Genomic DNA, 15,277 nt, shown 5'->3' with positions numbered 1-15,277 from the left:
GGCCCCAGCCTGTGCTGCCTGAGAGAGACTTGACACCCCCCCCCCATGACCCCGATCAGGATAAGAAGTTAAAAGATGGATGGATGAGTTGATGGATAATTATTAAATACCATCATAAGGCATCTTGCTTTAAAAAGCTAGGAACAGGAGATAGTGATGTATGCCAAACAGTGGCCACGACACTAACAAATTCGGAAAAGATTTCCAGTGTCATTTTTAATGCCTGGAACATTCCAGGCATGGAGGCTGCTGGTGCTGACCTGCTGTGGGTGAGCTCTTAGCCCAGGGAGCTTTGGGATGTCAGCCGTGAGCCTGTCACGTCTGCTTAGAATGTCAGGCTGAGCAAAGATCTTTCTCGCCAGTCGTCATTCTTCAACGATCAGTGATGTGTGAGAAATGCATGACTGCTGTCTAAATGACTGAACTAAATGGTAAAGCAAGGTGTCACTTACACTCCATTACAAATCTGACACACAAAGAAAAAAGTAAGTCCATCCATTCCTATAGATTATACTCAAAATGCTGGGCTCAGAGATGACTGGGCAAGTAATTCTTAACGTTTGTAGGAGAATACATGCAATATCTACCTGCCATATTCATAAATCGCTACAAGTGATCACAAAATTTACAACTGATTATTCCAGCTTCACGTTTAAGGGAAGTTCCAAAAGTAGTATCTTCTTTTTGGAAGGCATCTGGCTCTCTTGTGCTCCTCAAAATATAAATCAGACACTAACTCAAGTAAGATTTATCAGTCAATTGGTTACTTAATTGTTCAGGGATACTGAGCAATTAATCAAAAATATGGCTAATGAAGCGAAAAACCATTCACAGCATCTATATATCTATTATCGTCATTGTTAGACTGTCAAGTGTGAATATACAATAAGAAGCATGTGAAATGAGGGCTGGATGCACAACAACAAGCTCAGTAAGAGGGAAAAGGACGGAGACGAGATCATCACAGCATGAAAAAGCAGCAGCGAGGGAGACACCACTGCTTGACAGAAGTGAGGGAAAAATAATGAAAGCTGGGTGTGTGAAGAGACATGCTGGCACTCTGCTGTGCTGGTTTCTGGGGCTGAACTGTCATGGCAGCGCAAACACTGCAGGTAATTTAGAAATGCCGATTCTCCTAACTGCCTGCCCCTGCACTACAGGAGGAATAATATATAATAAAAAATAAAAATGAACAAAAATGTTAAGATTTTTAACATTAAAAAAACAGAATGACTACCACAAAAATGCTAGTTTGCCACATCCATGCCCCTGTTGTCAAGGCAATACTGGCATCTTTGCGTAGTCCGACATTGTGGCCTTCAGTTCATCTTTAACATCTGTTGTCCTTTAAAGGAAAAGCTCACTGATCTGGGATCAGAAGTCCCTGCACTCCCTCTCTGGGTTGGGGGTAGGTACCAAGGCTGCAGGCCACTGAGGCTCCGCTGCTCTCACACAGGAGCAGGAGCAGGAGCAGCCAGGAGCTGCTGAGCAGGAACCCGGCGTTATGTGCAAGGAGGCAATAAGTAAATGCATTTAGCTAAAAGGAGCGTCACTAGTGGCTGGCTGTGACGGCCGTTCACTCTCTCAGCTTCACTGCAGCAGTGTGCATCTCCTCCATAGCTGCTCGGTGCTAATCGGCGGCCTCGGTCCCAGGCCAACTGGCAGAAAGGACACCTCTCTTGGCTAAGGTCACCGCAGGGGCTCTCGCTGACAATGACAGGGCAGCCACAACCACCATCCAAACTGCCCACCCGGCTAATCTGTCCTTGTACGTTACGTGAGGTCAGTCTGCAGTTCCTTTCTTCATTTACATATTACGATTTCAGCTATGAGATTCAGGTACTACAAATTCCAGCCCCACGGCTTTTGCTGTGTCTGCTCCTTTATTGCAGTCCTACCTCGGTCTGCTCCCAATGGACGATCAGCAGCCCCCAAATCTCATTTAACACTCACACTACTTCTTATAGTGAGACCACTAAACATGCTCTTTGGTTCATTATCATCCTTTCAAATTAAAACATGTTAATGGTTAATTATTTGGGCAACATTAAACACTTGATATATGAATGACGAGTCATTCTTACGTTAAACACTCATTTATACTAGTTTGTTTGATGGGGAATAAATGAACCAAAAAAAATGAAGGAAACAGCTTTAAATAAGTCCATAGATAGTGATTCTGTACTTCGCTTGTTAAAAAATGGTAAGATACTGAATAATAATACAGTTGAATGGATTCCAGTTAATCTGACTGGAAGAAAAATCAGCCTAGACATCAGGCAACAGAAACTGGATTTAGAGAAAAGGATCCATTATGTATTAGTAGTGATTTAGTCATTTTCCTCTGACTGGACATTGGAAGGAGAATGAATTAGGAAAATAACCACTAAAACGTGTCAAAATAAATACAGTTAGAAACTCAAATACTCTGTGTTAAGAAAATAAAGTAAAAATATGCAAAAAAAAAATGAGAAAGCAGTAGTGAAGCGAAATAAAGGCAGAAAACTTTGCAGTCAAGGTAACTGGTACCATAAGTACACAAGGTCTTGGTAGCCATATGCAGAGCCTCCTGTGACTCAGCTAGGAGGTTTTTAGGAAATATTACTTATAAAAAAATAACTTACGTATTGTAATAAGGTTACATATTGTTACTTTCTTGACTTGGTACAGGGAAAAAAATCCCTCAAATTCTACACACCATGTAACACAGTGTCTATACATTCTGGCACAAAGAAATGTCGGCCTGCTCTGTTACCACAGCAACCGAATTAACTTTTCCATCTGTCACTGCTGGCCCTGTTAGCCAATGAGACGCCAGAATCGATTACTGTCTCCATCTCCCTCTGCTCCATTCCCCTGTGCTCTGTTTATTTCTATCTTGCCAGCTAACCAGGGAGGTAAAAGGCGGTCTTGAGTGACTGGGGGGGGGGGGGGAAACGAGGTAGACGGAGCAGATTCGGAGGGCAGCCTCCCCATGTCTGCTGGCAGCCTGCCTCTTTCCCGGGCCCCACCCCGTGAGCCGCACCCAGCCTGTGGCATCGCGGTCTCTGTTTATGTCCGACACAGACGTACAGGTGCGTCGCCCATCCTGCGGGCTGCTGGCTCGCTCGCACCGTGGAAATGATGCAGGCAGGAACACGGAGCCTTTGTTTTTCCACACACAGCCCATCTTAGGTTACAGTGCAATCAGACCAGGAAAGATGTTTACCTCACGTAGCATTTGCTTTACTATTAATATCACAGCTAAAATTGAAAAGGAGACACAAAAATCTGAGCTTGAATGAGATGGGAAGGGATGGCGACGGCGATGACGAAAGCATCACACACGCTGTGTTTGGTACGCTTCTGCTTTTGCTCTGTAGCAGCCGACCTGTTCCCACCCCCTCCCACGACATGTGGCGCGACAAATGCCCCCCAGCCAGCCCACGCATGCTCCACGGCGTCACTTTTCCTGGTGGAGAATCGATTCCTCCCAGAGCTGCGGCTCTGCCCTTCACGCCATGCGGCTCCGCGTCCCCCTATTCTCCTGTCGCCGCGGCACGGCGGGCGGGAGCGGTCGGCATGTGGTCGAGAGAGCCTGCCGCATCCAAGCTGGGCAGAGCCAAATTATCAATGCTCATTCTCTCCGCTCCGAGCCGCTGCCTCTCAAACACAGCAGCCGTTAAGAAATGCAGGGATCAAAAGAACTCCGGGATACCGAGAGGATGCTGCCCAACTGCAAGCTTATGAGACTCTCGAATGTATAAAACATCTTACATAAATATCATCAAACAGAATAAATAAAGATATGAAATAATCTATTCATGCATCTCCATCCTCTCCTCGGTCTTCACCACCACTGCAGAAATGAATCCGCAGTCCATGTCAGCTATTTCCCCATCTGTCTCCCGCCCTTATAAGGAATGTGTAAGGAGCCACTGTCCTCAGCCGCTGCCATTCACAGAAATGTAAAGTGTTATCATTTGGGTCACATGGCTGTGTTGCCGTGGGGATTTCAGAGTCTGGCTCATAGCGACACTGAGCTAAAACAAACGTGCTGATTAATACAGCTTGGGAGAAAGACCTTAATTGCTAGGTCTTTACGGCGGTGCTTTGTTTGCCCAACACAAAGGCGCGTGCAGTGCATACATTCGACCATGGCACAGCCTGCTATCATAAACTCATGCAATACTGACTGATACAGGGCATTTTGTGTGTGTGTGCATGATGGGGGGGGGGGGAGGGGGGTCAGAGAAGCCATTATAGCCTCTGCTCATGAATGAACAAAGGCATAAACAAAGAGGAGAAGCTTCAATCCTTGGAGCACAACATTCCCTTGGAGGTGACAGAATGCAAGCAAAGCATGCCAGGCGGCGTTCAGAGGACGGAGTGCACCATCTCTGTATATAGCAGGGCAGGGGAGGGCAGGTTGCCTCCCACACTCCGCCGGACAGTAACAACACATGGCCACGGCTATTTTGGTCGCCGAAGAAGCCCTGTGCATCACGCAGACACGCGCATACAGCACCGGGGCCAGGAGCAGGCTAGCGAGACACGCTTCATGTGGGATTATCAGGACTAACAGAAGCGGCCAAGGATCAGCAGGACGAAAAGCCCTGTGTCAGGTGAAACTGCGGATAGGGAGCTACTGGCCAGATGTGTGTATAGGCAGTGTGTAGAGGTACATTTATTTATATAACACCATTCATACATATGGGTCATTCAAAGTGCGTTACAGAAGATAAAAACATACCTATGCTAAGAAAATGAAAGCTGACAGAACGAAATCTACAATGACGTACATTAAGGAACACTGCATGCATTGAAAATGTTTAAAAAAATGTTAAAAAGCTGATTTTACACAATTAGCCAAAGGTACAGTGGATTAGACAGAAGTGTAGATTTAAAAATGGCTACAGCCATATCATGTCTAAGATCCTCTGGTTTTGGCAGAATAATAGCTAAAAGCCATTTCACCTTGCTTAGTTCTAGCTTAAGGAACTGCTAGCTTGCCAGTCCCAGAGGATCGAAGAGCCCTGCTGGGTTTGTAGGCTTCAAGCACCTGAAAAATACATTTTGAGCCTAGACCACTAAGTGATTTATGGACAATTATTTTAAAATCAATCGCTTGTATAGCTGACTCAAAGCCAGTGTGAAGCCTTAGACACTGGGGTGACAGGCTCTGCTCCCTTAGTTTTACCAAGCAATCTCGCAGTGGCATTGTGAGAGAGTTGTTGTTATAGAGAGACCAGACAAAAGAACAGTACAATTAATATTTTCTGTCTATAATAATAATTGATAATTTAATGCTAATTTTCATCTATAACCCCCCCCCTTCGAGTTGCATGGGGCTCTAGGGAATGTTAGAGGCTAAGGATGAATACACCCCCACCCCGTCCCCCACCCATCATCGCAGTGCTTGACAAATCACCCCATCTACAGCTTCCTGTGTATGTCCCCCCAACCCAGCTAATCCAAGCCTCACTGACCCACCTACTCATCTGCACCCTATGAAAGCTTAAAACGATCTGAGTAATATAACTCATTTTCATCTCACCCCCCCCCCCCCATTTAACATAACCAGGAGGTTCTCTTCCTGCCCTGAGCTTCAGCATCAAAACACGTCTTTCCCCAGCAGTAAGTAAAGGAAGACAAAGAGAAGCACATTCCTAGAGTCAGCAGTGAAATGAGCTGAGACTGAATGCAGCTGCATTATGAGGCTGCGGGGGCTGTAATTACCCCGCACCATCAGCTGTGCGACTGTTTACTACAGCAGGAACCCACTGTCCCCCGTCCTTCACCATGCAGATGCGCTCTGTGATACCCAGAGTGCCGGTTCATTCATGGCTCCGTCTTCTCTCTTCACAATAACCGTTCTTTTTTGTCAAACATGACACTGAAGAGTCCTTACGCTCCGGCATAATGGCACTGGTTGTGTTTTGATTATAGGAGCAATAAGGCTATACTACAGTTACAGCAAAGCATCATGAAAATTCACAGGGAAATTGCTACACTTGTCGACATATGTACAAGAAGTTCAGTTAGTGGTTAACAGCTAATGAATAAAACAATATCTACATATGTATCATGGCCCAGGGAAAAAGCTTGCGCGCGCGCGCACACACACACACACACACACACACACACACACACACACATCCATGTAATTATATATTTTTGGGAATTATATCTTTTTTTTCCATTAATTTCTTCAGGAAAAATGTTAATACTAACTATGACAACCTTAACCCCAACCAACCCCAAACTATAACCATAAGTAACCAAACAAAATACAAGAGTTTTTGCATTTTTAGTTTTTTCATTGCAGTCTTTTATAAAATAGAGTTTTCCCTTATGTGGACCAGGAAACTGGTCCCCATAATGTAAAAAAAAAAAACAGGTATTTGGTCCCCACAAGGTAAGGTATACCTGGACCACACACACACACACACATCAAAACTTTCTGCAGCCAGCGTGCTTCATAAATGCCAGAGCTTATTAGCGACAGTTACATAAGAATTTGTTTAGTGTGCAGCAGCTCAGGGCGAACAATCCCCCCCCCCAAGAGCTTCAGGTTAAGAGGGTGCAGCTCTCCTACTCACGTTGAACTTAATCTTGATAATATAAAAGCTTAAAAGGGCGACAGGAAATGAAACTCAAAAAAAAATAAAAATAAAATAAACAGAACGAGCTCGCTATAAAAATGGGGCCATTATTCTCCAAAGCTTAAGAGAAGCCACCCCTCACGTTCAATATTTATTAATCCGTAGGAGTGCGGCAAATCTACTGCAGATTTATTTAATTCGGCCTCCACCCCTCTTCCTGATGTTCAAATATAGAAGCCCATAGCGCCAAGGAGGAGATTTCAAAGTAGGTCATTAAAAATAAGTACAGCATAAAACACATTACGGGTATCACATATATGGACAAACGTGTATAGTTTAAGGAGCACATATACCGTATATGCATGTGAATACGCCCACATTATTTTCAACAGACTGATCAAAGCTGTTTGCCCGCAAACGGGCGGAGGATCAATGACAGGAAGAGAAGCCCAGCGGCGCAGCCGCGGGGAGGCCCTGCCAAGATATGATGAGATCAGAGCCAGGGAAGCAGTGATCGGCGCGGTCAGCTGCAGCTGCGAGGGGGCGGGGCTTTGAGGGGGCGGGGCCACGTCGTGACAGTGCCGCGAGCTCATTTAGACATGGGAGCTCGGCCGTGAGCAGTAAACACGACCTTCCGATGTGGCATGTTCACTGGAGACAACTGGCGACGGGTGCGGAGGCTGTGAGCCCGGCGTAGGAAATTCAACAAACGCCGTCGTTTCAGTGGCTCAACAGGCCTCCCGTAAATCGTAGCCCACCGATCAGCGTCATCAGTGCAAATACTGCCTCACCAGTGTGGCACCAGCAGAGCTGCTACTTCCAAAGGTGAAACTGCTGCTTTGCTTCACGAGGGAACAAATCTGGCATCCGCATGTATGGATAAAACACAGTGCTGCTACTGGAAATCCTTCAAGGCATGGAAACACCATCATATTCCCATTTGCATTTAATATTAAAAGCCGGAACACTCTAGCGATCCTCTGATCTGACCTGCAAACGATTAGCGATGCACATGAACATAACCATGGGGGTGAGCATCGATGCACCGTGCACTGAGGGTTTATGAGTGATTATAGGGTGTAGGGTGCGTGTTACCAGACGAAAGGTGAGGAATAATGAACGTCAGTGGAGATGAGGGGGAGAGGATCACAGGAGGAGAGTGGATATGAGGGTTAGGGGAGAATTTCCATGTGTTTTAGGGTTACAGAGGCAGATAATGGGATTGGAGACCCATTACGTTACTGGTAAACAGGTGAGCCTCACAGGCCAGCATCACTAAACATCTGGCCTGGGCCAGAAAATATAAAGTAGGTCAGGATGAGAAATCCAGCTACATCTATTAAGCCCCGGCCCTCCATGACTCCACCCTATTTCAACGCCTCAACCCCTCCATCCCCAAGCCTGTATCTCACTGCAGGCAGCTGCAGAGATACATAGTGTAGAATGGCAATGGGCAGAAGGCCACGGGAGAACTGTCTGTGCGTCCGGGGAACGGCCTCGTCTTAAATAAAAGAAAGCCTGCAGAGCCTATGAAGGACGGCACTGAGCACGTGCAGAGCATGAAATCACACGCTCACACCTCAGACAGAAGAGAAAGGAGGGTATCGCAGAGGCACATTCACTGGGATGGAGGTAAACAGGATGATGAGGCGCTCGAGAGCCGCTCTCGCTTTCAGTGGCAGGACCTGTCATTAGTATTCTCAGCCAGGAGGGTTATTAATGGACAAAATGAGACAAACATGGACCGGCTGGTTGCTATGGGAACTGCATCTGCAGCGAGCAGGCTAGGAGGAAGAATCAGGAGAGAGAGAGAAAGAGAGAGAGAGAGAGAGAGAGAGAGAGAGGGTGAAGTACTGAAAAACAAGGAGGGTGTCAGACACAGGGGGAGGGGCAGGGGGAGAAAGATGGAATGTGAAAAACAGAGAGACAGAATAGGAGGCATGGAGCTCAGTGCAAAAATTTCAACCCAGCAAATGACCTTGAGAGAGGTGAAAATCAAAAAAAAAAAAAAGAAAAAAAAAAAAAAACCACATCATCTAAGACACATCTGGGGCTGCCTTTGTCTGAGAGCCTGCCTGTGCTCTGTTAGTGTCAGACACAGGAACCCCCGCCACACCAGCTTAATGAGCATCGCCGGGGCGACTGGGCGGGCGGGCGGACAGCTGAGCTCTCACAGCCCGACCGGCCCGGAGGATCCGGCCCCGGGAAAAAGAGAACAGGGAGAAAGTGGGCCACTGGTGTGCAGGGGATCCCAACCTCGGCAGAGACAAAAGAACGTACTTAGAACAGAACCAGGAACGACAAATGGGTCTTAAACCGCCCCCTGGGATGCAGACCCAATTTCCATAAGACATGTTTGTTTCCGGTGGTATCGGCTGAGCGTTTTATTCCAGCGGGGTTGGGGTCGGACAGCCCACCCCCCAGCCACAGGAATCGCTTATGAGGACACAGGTGCTTCATTGGCACCCACGGCATCCCAGATTGTCCCTGTGTCCCGATTAGGCAGCAGAGTGCAACTATTCATTTGTTGATCCATTCAGGATTGTCAGAGTCCATTACGGTTCGTTCGGACGGCTGGGCCCGTCGCATCACACAAATGGATGCAGCTCTCTCCCGGCTCGTTGCCCCGCCCCCACGGCCCAGTCGTTAGGCAGGGTCAGGCTGGAGAGGGAGGGGCCGTCCGGGGGAACACGGAGCCCATACGGATAATCTGATCTGCCAAGGAGACTGGGCTGGATCGATGCAATAGGAGCCCCTGCTGAGTCACTCAGAGAGGAAGGCCAGGGACGGAAAGGGGGGGCGCAAAAGGGAACGTGATCAAGGGAGGCAGGAAGGGGCATGAGGAATAACAAAGGGGTCTGTTTTTTTATCCTAAAATATCACATTGGTAAGTTAATGGAGCAAAGCAACCACATCCTGCAGTCTGGGTGCAAAGTCCAGCTTCTCAGTTTTTGAGGTAACAGATATTATAAATAAAGCTGTATCGATGGATCCCATTTAGTTAAAAATAAATAAATAAATCCTTTTTTCATTTCTTCCGGCGCAATGTGCAGCTTCCTGCCCACTAACCTCTGTGCTTCAGTGAGTGCATTTAGCTGCACGAAGCAGCGATTTAACTGCGTGACACAGACACACCCTGCAAGGGCAGCACTGCTTCACTGTCTCTCACTCGCCGACAGACGTCCGAGGTACGAGATTATCGATGACGGGTGGGGGGGCTGGGCCGCACGTGGAGCTGACATTTCTGCCAAGTCCTGAAAAGCACGCACTAGATAAAACGTTGCGTGTAGGCATGCAGATTAACGCGGTTTCCTGCGTCGGTGCCTGAAGGTGACCCCGTGACAGCAGGGCTTAAGGAGATGCGCTGCAGCACAGGCTCTCCGAGGGGTGCATCTCACTCCCCAGAGGTGTGACCACCATACATGCTGATGCAGGCATGCCCCCCCATCGACGGGAGCGCTGAGCTGCGGCAGTGACGTTGGCATCCTAGAAAAGCCGGTGATGGGGACGGCGGAGGCGGGGTGGCAGGTGAGACCGCAGCTAAGTAACAGCCGTCGGGGAAAAAAAGACCAGACCACTGCTGTTGGACCTTTGGGATTCTTACTCACACTGGCCTGCTCTGGAAAACAGTCAGCTGACCAGATGAATAAAATCAGTCAATGATGCCGTTTAACCCCCTGAGGGGGGGGACAGTGATACTGATATAAGCAAGGCTAGCAGGTATATTACAGCTGTGTTAAGGAGGCACAGGGCAGGACACAGAGCAGATAGAAGGATAGAGGAACAGATCTGCCCCCCCCCCCAGCCCAAAGGACGGGAGCACTGCAGAGCACCCAGCCTCCCCCATGGGTTGCATGCTAATCATGGAGCTCCACGCTAAATATAGAGCAGACCTGAGCCGCAGCGAACACAGGACCTTAAATATTTCATCTCCGGAGGAGGGCGGGAGGAAAAGAGGGAGCGATGAAAAGATGGAAAATGCTACATGATCATCTGCATGCCTGGCGACATTGGGCAAGAGGTATCGATCACGGGCAGATGAGGGGTTTGGGCCCCCGGGGAAATGAAAGAAAAATAAAGCCCCCAGGTATTAGGCTGAGTCACTTACAACAGATATCTGGAGGTGAAGGGAGGAGAGAAAAAAAAAAAAAAAAAAGAAAAAAAAAAAGAGAGACACCATCCACCCACCATCCATAGATAACGAGCATTTCCACATCCTCCAAAATGTACCCCCCCTCCCCAGCAAAAGCCCGCATGGAACAGAAGCCGGTACACTGTGGCGGAGTGACAGGCAGCGGTGGCGTTGCGGAGCACTGTCACCCTGTCCTTGCGTCACCCGGCCCCCTGCAGTCCCCACTGCTGCTGACAGGCCCCCGGCCCAAGCTAACATCCTCTCGCAAACGCAGCGATGACTTATTCAGCGCGCCGACGCATCCTGCATCCGGGCTGCGCTCCATCCGGCGAATACCGGAACCGCCCCGAAACCCGGGGTCACTGGATGACACACTGAGGTCGTTTTGCTGCGCTCTTACTCAGAGTGATTAAGGCGATCGATGAAGCGAAGCGCACAAGGGCCTGTTTGCATCCAGGCTGCAGCAGATTAATGTTACATGGGGGTGTGATGCATGCAGCGAGAAAATCCAGAAACTATTGACGCATGACGTTCTGCAGAGCACAGGGAACGGCAGACGCTCTGAACACCATGTACGTCAAGGTGAAGGGGGGTTTTACTGAACTGAGCCAGAGAGAGTTAAACCTCACATGATTAACTACCAGACTCAGGTATTAATATGTGAGGACCTGCCTGATTCAGGGAGAAATCACCTGACAACAGGGCCACACTGCTATGGACCACGCAGCTGAACATTACGACGGCTTCTTTTTTGCAGAGTTTAAATGAGAAACAGGCTGCATGCGGAGGTAGACTGCTTTAGCAGATCTTTACAGGATGGCGCGACACGGTAAGTGCGATCTTCTCAGGAGGCGTCATCTCAACACGGAGACCCTCAAAATAGAGCCGGAGCAGCTGTGACGCCCTCAATTTCAGCTGCTGCCTGTGCAGAGACAGCGCACCCCACAGGTGGGTGCAGGGATAACACACAGCACGGTATGTGCACATGTGAAACACACACAACATGGTATGCACAGACACAAAATACACACGGCAAGGTGGGGCAGACACTGAATACACCCAGCAAGGTATGCGCAGACGTGAAATACACAAAGCAAGTTATGCGCAGACATTACATACACACGGCAAGGTGTGCGCAGACACTAAATACACATGCCAAGGTATGCGCAGACATTAAATACACACGGCAAGGAAGGTGCAGATGCGAAATACACACATCAAGGTATCCACAGACCCAAAATACACACACACACACACACACACACAGGAAGGTACACAGACATACAGTAGGTACACACAGAATAAAACAGAGGCACTCAAACACACAGACATGAAGTGCACACATACAAATAGACACACAGACACCGGTATGAAATTCACACACAGGCACAAAGAGGAAGACAACATGTACTGATGCAGATAGACAGAGATGAACAGACACACACATAAACATACAGAACCTTAAACCCAACCCTAAACCCAACCCTAAGCCCAACCCCAAGCCCAACCCCAGCACTCGGCATATACAGGAGCTGGAGTCCTGGGAGATGCGGAATCATGACAGTATCTCTAAGTATACAGACATGTGGGGGGTGGGGGGGGGGGGGAACTCCTGCCAGACACCCAGCATGCAGGTGAAGGTCATCCAGGTTAACAGCTTCTACAGCAGGTTGAGTGGATTAACGAAATTTACAAAGAAACTAAAATAATTGAACCACACTAGCGCTAATAAGCCAAATAAATCAAGCAAGCCAGTTTGTTGTCTGAGTGACATGGTCTTGTCATCAGCAGCAAAAATCACTATTATTACTGTACCATTAAGCACGGCCACAGAACTTGAAGGTTTCAAAGAGCTCTGAACAATTAAAGCTTTTCTTTTGTGTGCCGGATGCTCTTTAAAGTCGACGTTAAGGATTGTTCTGGAACATGGTGGGGACCGGGGTAACTTTGGATGCAGGGAATTGAATTAGCAGAGAAGACGGTGCTTCCTGCAGCTCAGGGGTAATGACAGACCTTCAGGAGGCCAGATGTCTTAACTGTGCTCTAATGAAGCTGAACAAAGAGAATGTGACTGCACTATGGCATCTGGCAGCGTTGAAGTGCCATGAGACCAAATTTTACTTTACTTTGTACAAAGAGATACTCTGTATTAGACAAAGTTCACGTCTTTCTCTGTAAAATAGAAAAAATGAAATGATAATTTATTGATCCCAGTGGGCAAATTCTCTTTTCGCCGACTCCACCTTGCTCTCCATGACACACATGTAGGTGAGAGCAAGTTTGGCAGTGAAGGGCAGCCACCTGCAGCGACGCCCATGGAGCTGGGGGTTAAGGGCCCACAGACGTGACCATTCTGCCCAGGCCAGGCTCAAACTGGCCCATTACAGGCATAGACGCTTAGCATACTGATCCAGGATTAGACAAGTCATAACTCTCTACAAATCGGGGGTGTAAATCGGGCGTGTTCTCATTTTTAAGACACATTTGGGAGCTTCTGAAGACATCAGTCACCTTATTATGCTCCTGTCTGACTTTCCATCCCAAGAACCCCCTTTCCATCCTAGAATTCCCAGTAGTGAACATGTACCAGCATTTTACAGCGTGCTAAATATATCATGACTCAGAAGGTTGCGACGCGGGCAGCAGGTCTTAGAGGCAGCAGAAGGTCCCCAGAACACAGAGATGCTGGTCAGTGACGGGACTGGGAGTGAAGAAGCCTGCAGGCTGCCCCTCCCCATCATGGACACCCACTCACCTTCTAAAGTGGCTGAGCAGGGTGCCCACCAGCTCCCCGATGCGGCTCTCGCCAGCGGGCACCATTCCCTGCAGGCACACGATCAGGTCCCGGCTGTCCTTCGTGTGGAACACCACAAGCTGGTCCTTCCCAGGGGACACGCTCAGCCCGGTCACCTAGGAGAGGGGACAGGGCAGCATGGAGCCTGATACATCTGCTTCTCGCCGGGAGACACGACCACCAACACAAATTAGTGTGATCTCAGACAACCTATTTGTAGATAACAGGATACATTTTATTGATCCCACAGGGAAACTGTGTTACGGCTTGTAAAATCCGATTACCCGATTAGATTGTGTTTTTTTCCAACGTCTGACATGCTTAACACCTTGAGAGTGCATATTTTATATTTGGAGAAATTGAAAATGATTCCCCTGCATCACTAGGTCAAGTACTATCTGCTTAAGGTGCCCGAAGAGGGTAATGAAAGTGAAGAACCAAAACACCAGCTGCACAACTCCACTGCTGTATCTGCTGCAACAGGCCACTGTTTCCACAGAGAGCCTTGCCAACAGTCTCCCCTCAGAACAAACAACTCAGCTCTGCAGCAGCTAGAGGGATTCATTTCAACTGGCAAAAAAAAAAACAGGCTTGGTTACCATGGACAGATCAGCCACTGAAATACGTCGGGCTTCAGCAGACATTCATAGTAATATGGTACATAGTAATATGGTAGCTTCCTCATTCCTGGCTCAGGCCGACAGGCCCAGATCTACGGGGTCTCGTGCAGCAGCGAGACAGACACCCACAGGCTAAGGAGAGCAGCCAGGGGGATCAAGCCCCGGCGTGGACGAGAAACCGGCACCAAAACAAAGCGACGGAAGCCAAGGAGGCACGCAGCTCCCCGCGTTTGATCCGCCCGTCCAAAGATCCAGAGACAATCCCTGCCAGTGCATAACACTGCTGTCGTGCACCTGCTGCTAAACATGCGGCTGTCGGTCTGCAACACAGACGATGAATCTTTCAGCCAGTATTTTCCATTGTCTTGAGTTGAACAGCCATGCACAGCTTACACTTTAATGCTTTACATAATTAACTGCTAGGCTAAATAGCATTCCTGTTCCAGTATAACGTTAGTGTGATTATTGTGATATCACCCATATGAGCCAGACTCTGGGTTGAAGCAGCTATATTGACAGGGCTGCCCTCCGGAGGGAGCTAAACACGTCTGCGGTTACGCAAGTCTGCTCTACCCACCCACACCATATACACGGCACACAAGGGCTTGGGTGACCTTCACTGCAAAGCCTTTCAAGGTCTTAAGGTGGATAAACTTCATCAAAGGTCAATGAACCCAAGACATTCACTGCAAAGACCAGACAAATGGTCTTGGTCTTTAACCACAAAGGCAGATATGTCTCCTGTCTTCGGGATGCTGTAGAGCAGGTCAGAAGTTCAGAACAGTTTGGGGCGGAGGGGAATCACATGTGATACTTCCAAGGATAAAAAAAGATGTGTGAAGTGGAGGAGAGAAAAGTGGGATGGAAAGATGAACCTTGGAGAAATGATAGAAGAAAGGAAGATAATACAAAACAAAAGGAGAAAGAGAAAGACAGACGTTTCTGCGGGGAGCAGAGAGCAGACCGAAGAAGCAGATTTGTGAACACATGCCTGAATGGTACCAGACATCAGCTGATCCTCCCTCCTCCACAGTCACCATGACAACCCTGTCTCCTGGGAAGTTGGCATGACAACGGCGGAGGGAGAGAAACAGACTTGGGTAGGGAACTACATCGTTAAGGAATGGGCGGGGGGGGTGGAAGAATA

At 48.2% G+C, this 15,277-nt stretch overlaps 1 protein-coding gene across 2 annotated transcripts in view; it reads right to left on the bottom strand.

Annotated features, from left to right (window-relative positions):
- The window catches only part of myo1d (myosin 1D), an 88,402-nt gene that overhangs the window by 6,763 nt on the left and 66,362 nt on the right, over positions 1-15,277 (bottom strand). For both annotated transcript variants that reach the window (XM_072712470.1, XM_072712471.1), the window contains exon 22: positions 13,472-13,626. In XM_072712470.1, coding sequence (XP_072568571.1) covers positions 13,472-13,626 — 155 coding nt within the window. The remainder of the gene's footprint in view (positions 1-13,471; positions 13,627-15,277) is intronic.

This window comes from Paramormyrops kingsleyae, chromosome 5, assembly GCF_048594095.1.
Source record: "Paramormyrops kingsleyae isolate MSU_618 chromosome 5, PKINGS_0.4, whole genome shotgun sequence".
Lineage (NCBI taxonomy): Eukaryota > Metazoa > Chordata > Actinopteri > Osteoglossiformes > Mormyridae > Paramormyrops > Paramormyrops kingsleyae.
The sequence above is the reverse complement of the archived record's forward strand: the minus strand, read 5'-3'. Positions and strand labels throughout refer to the sequence as shown.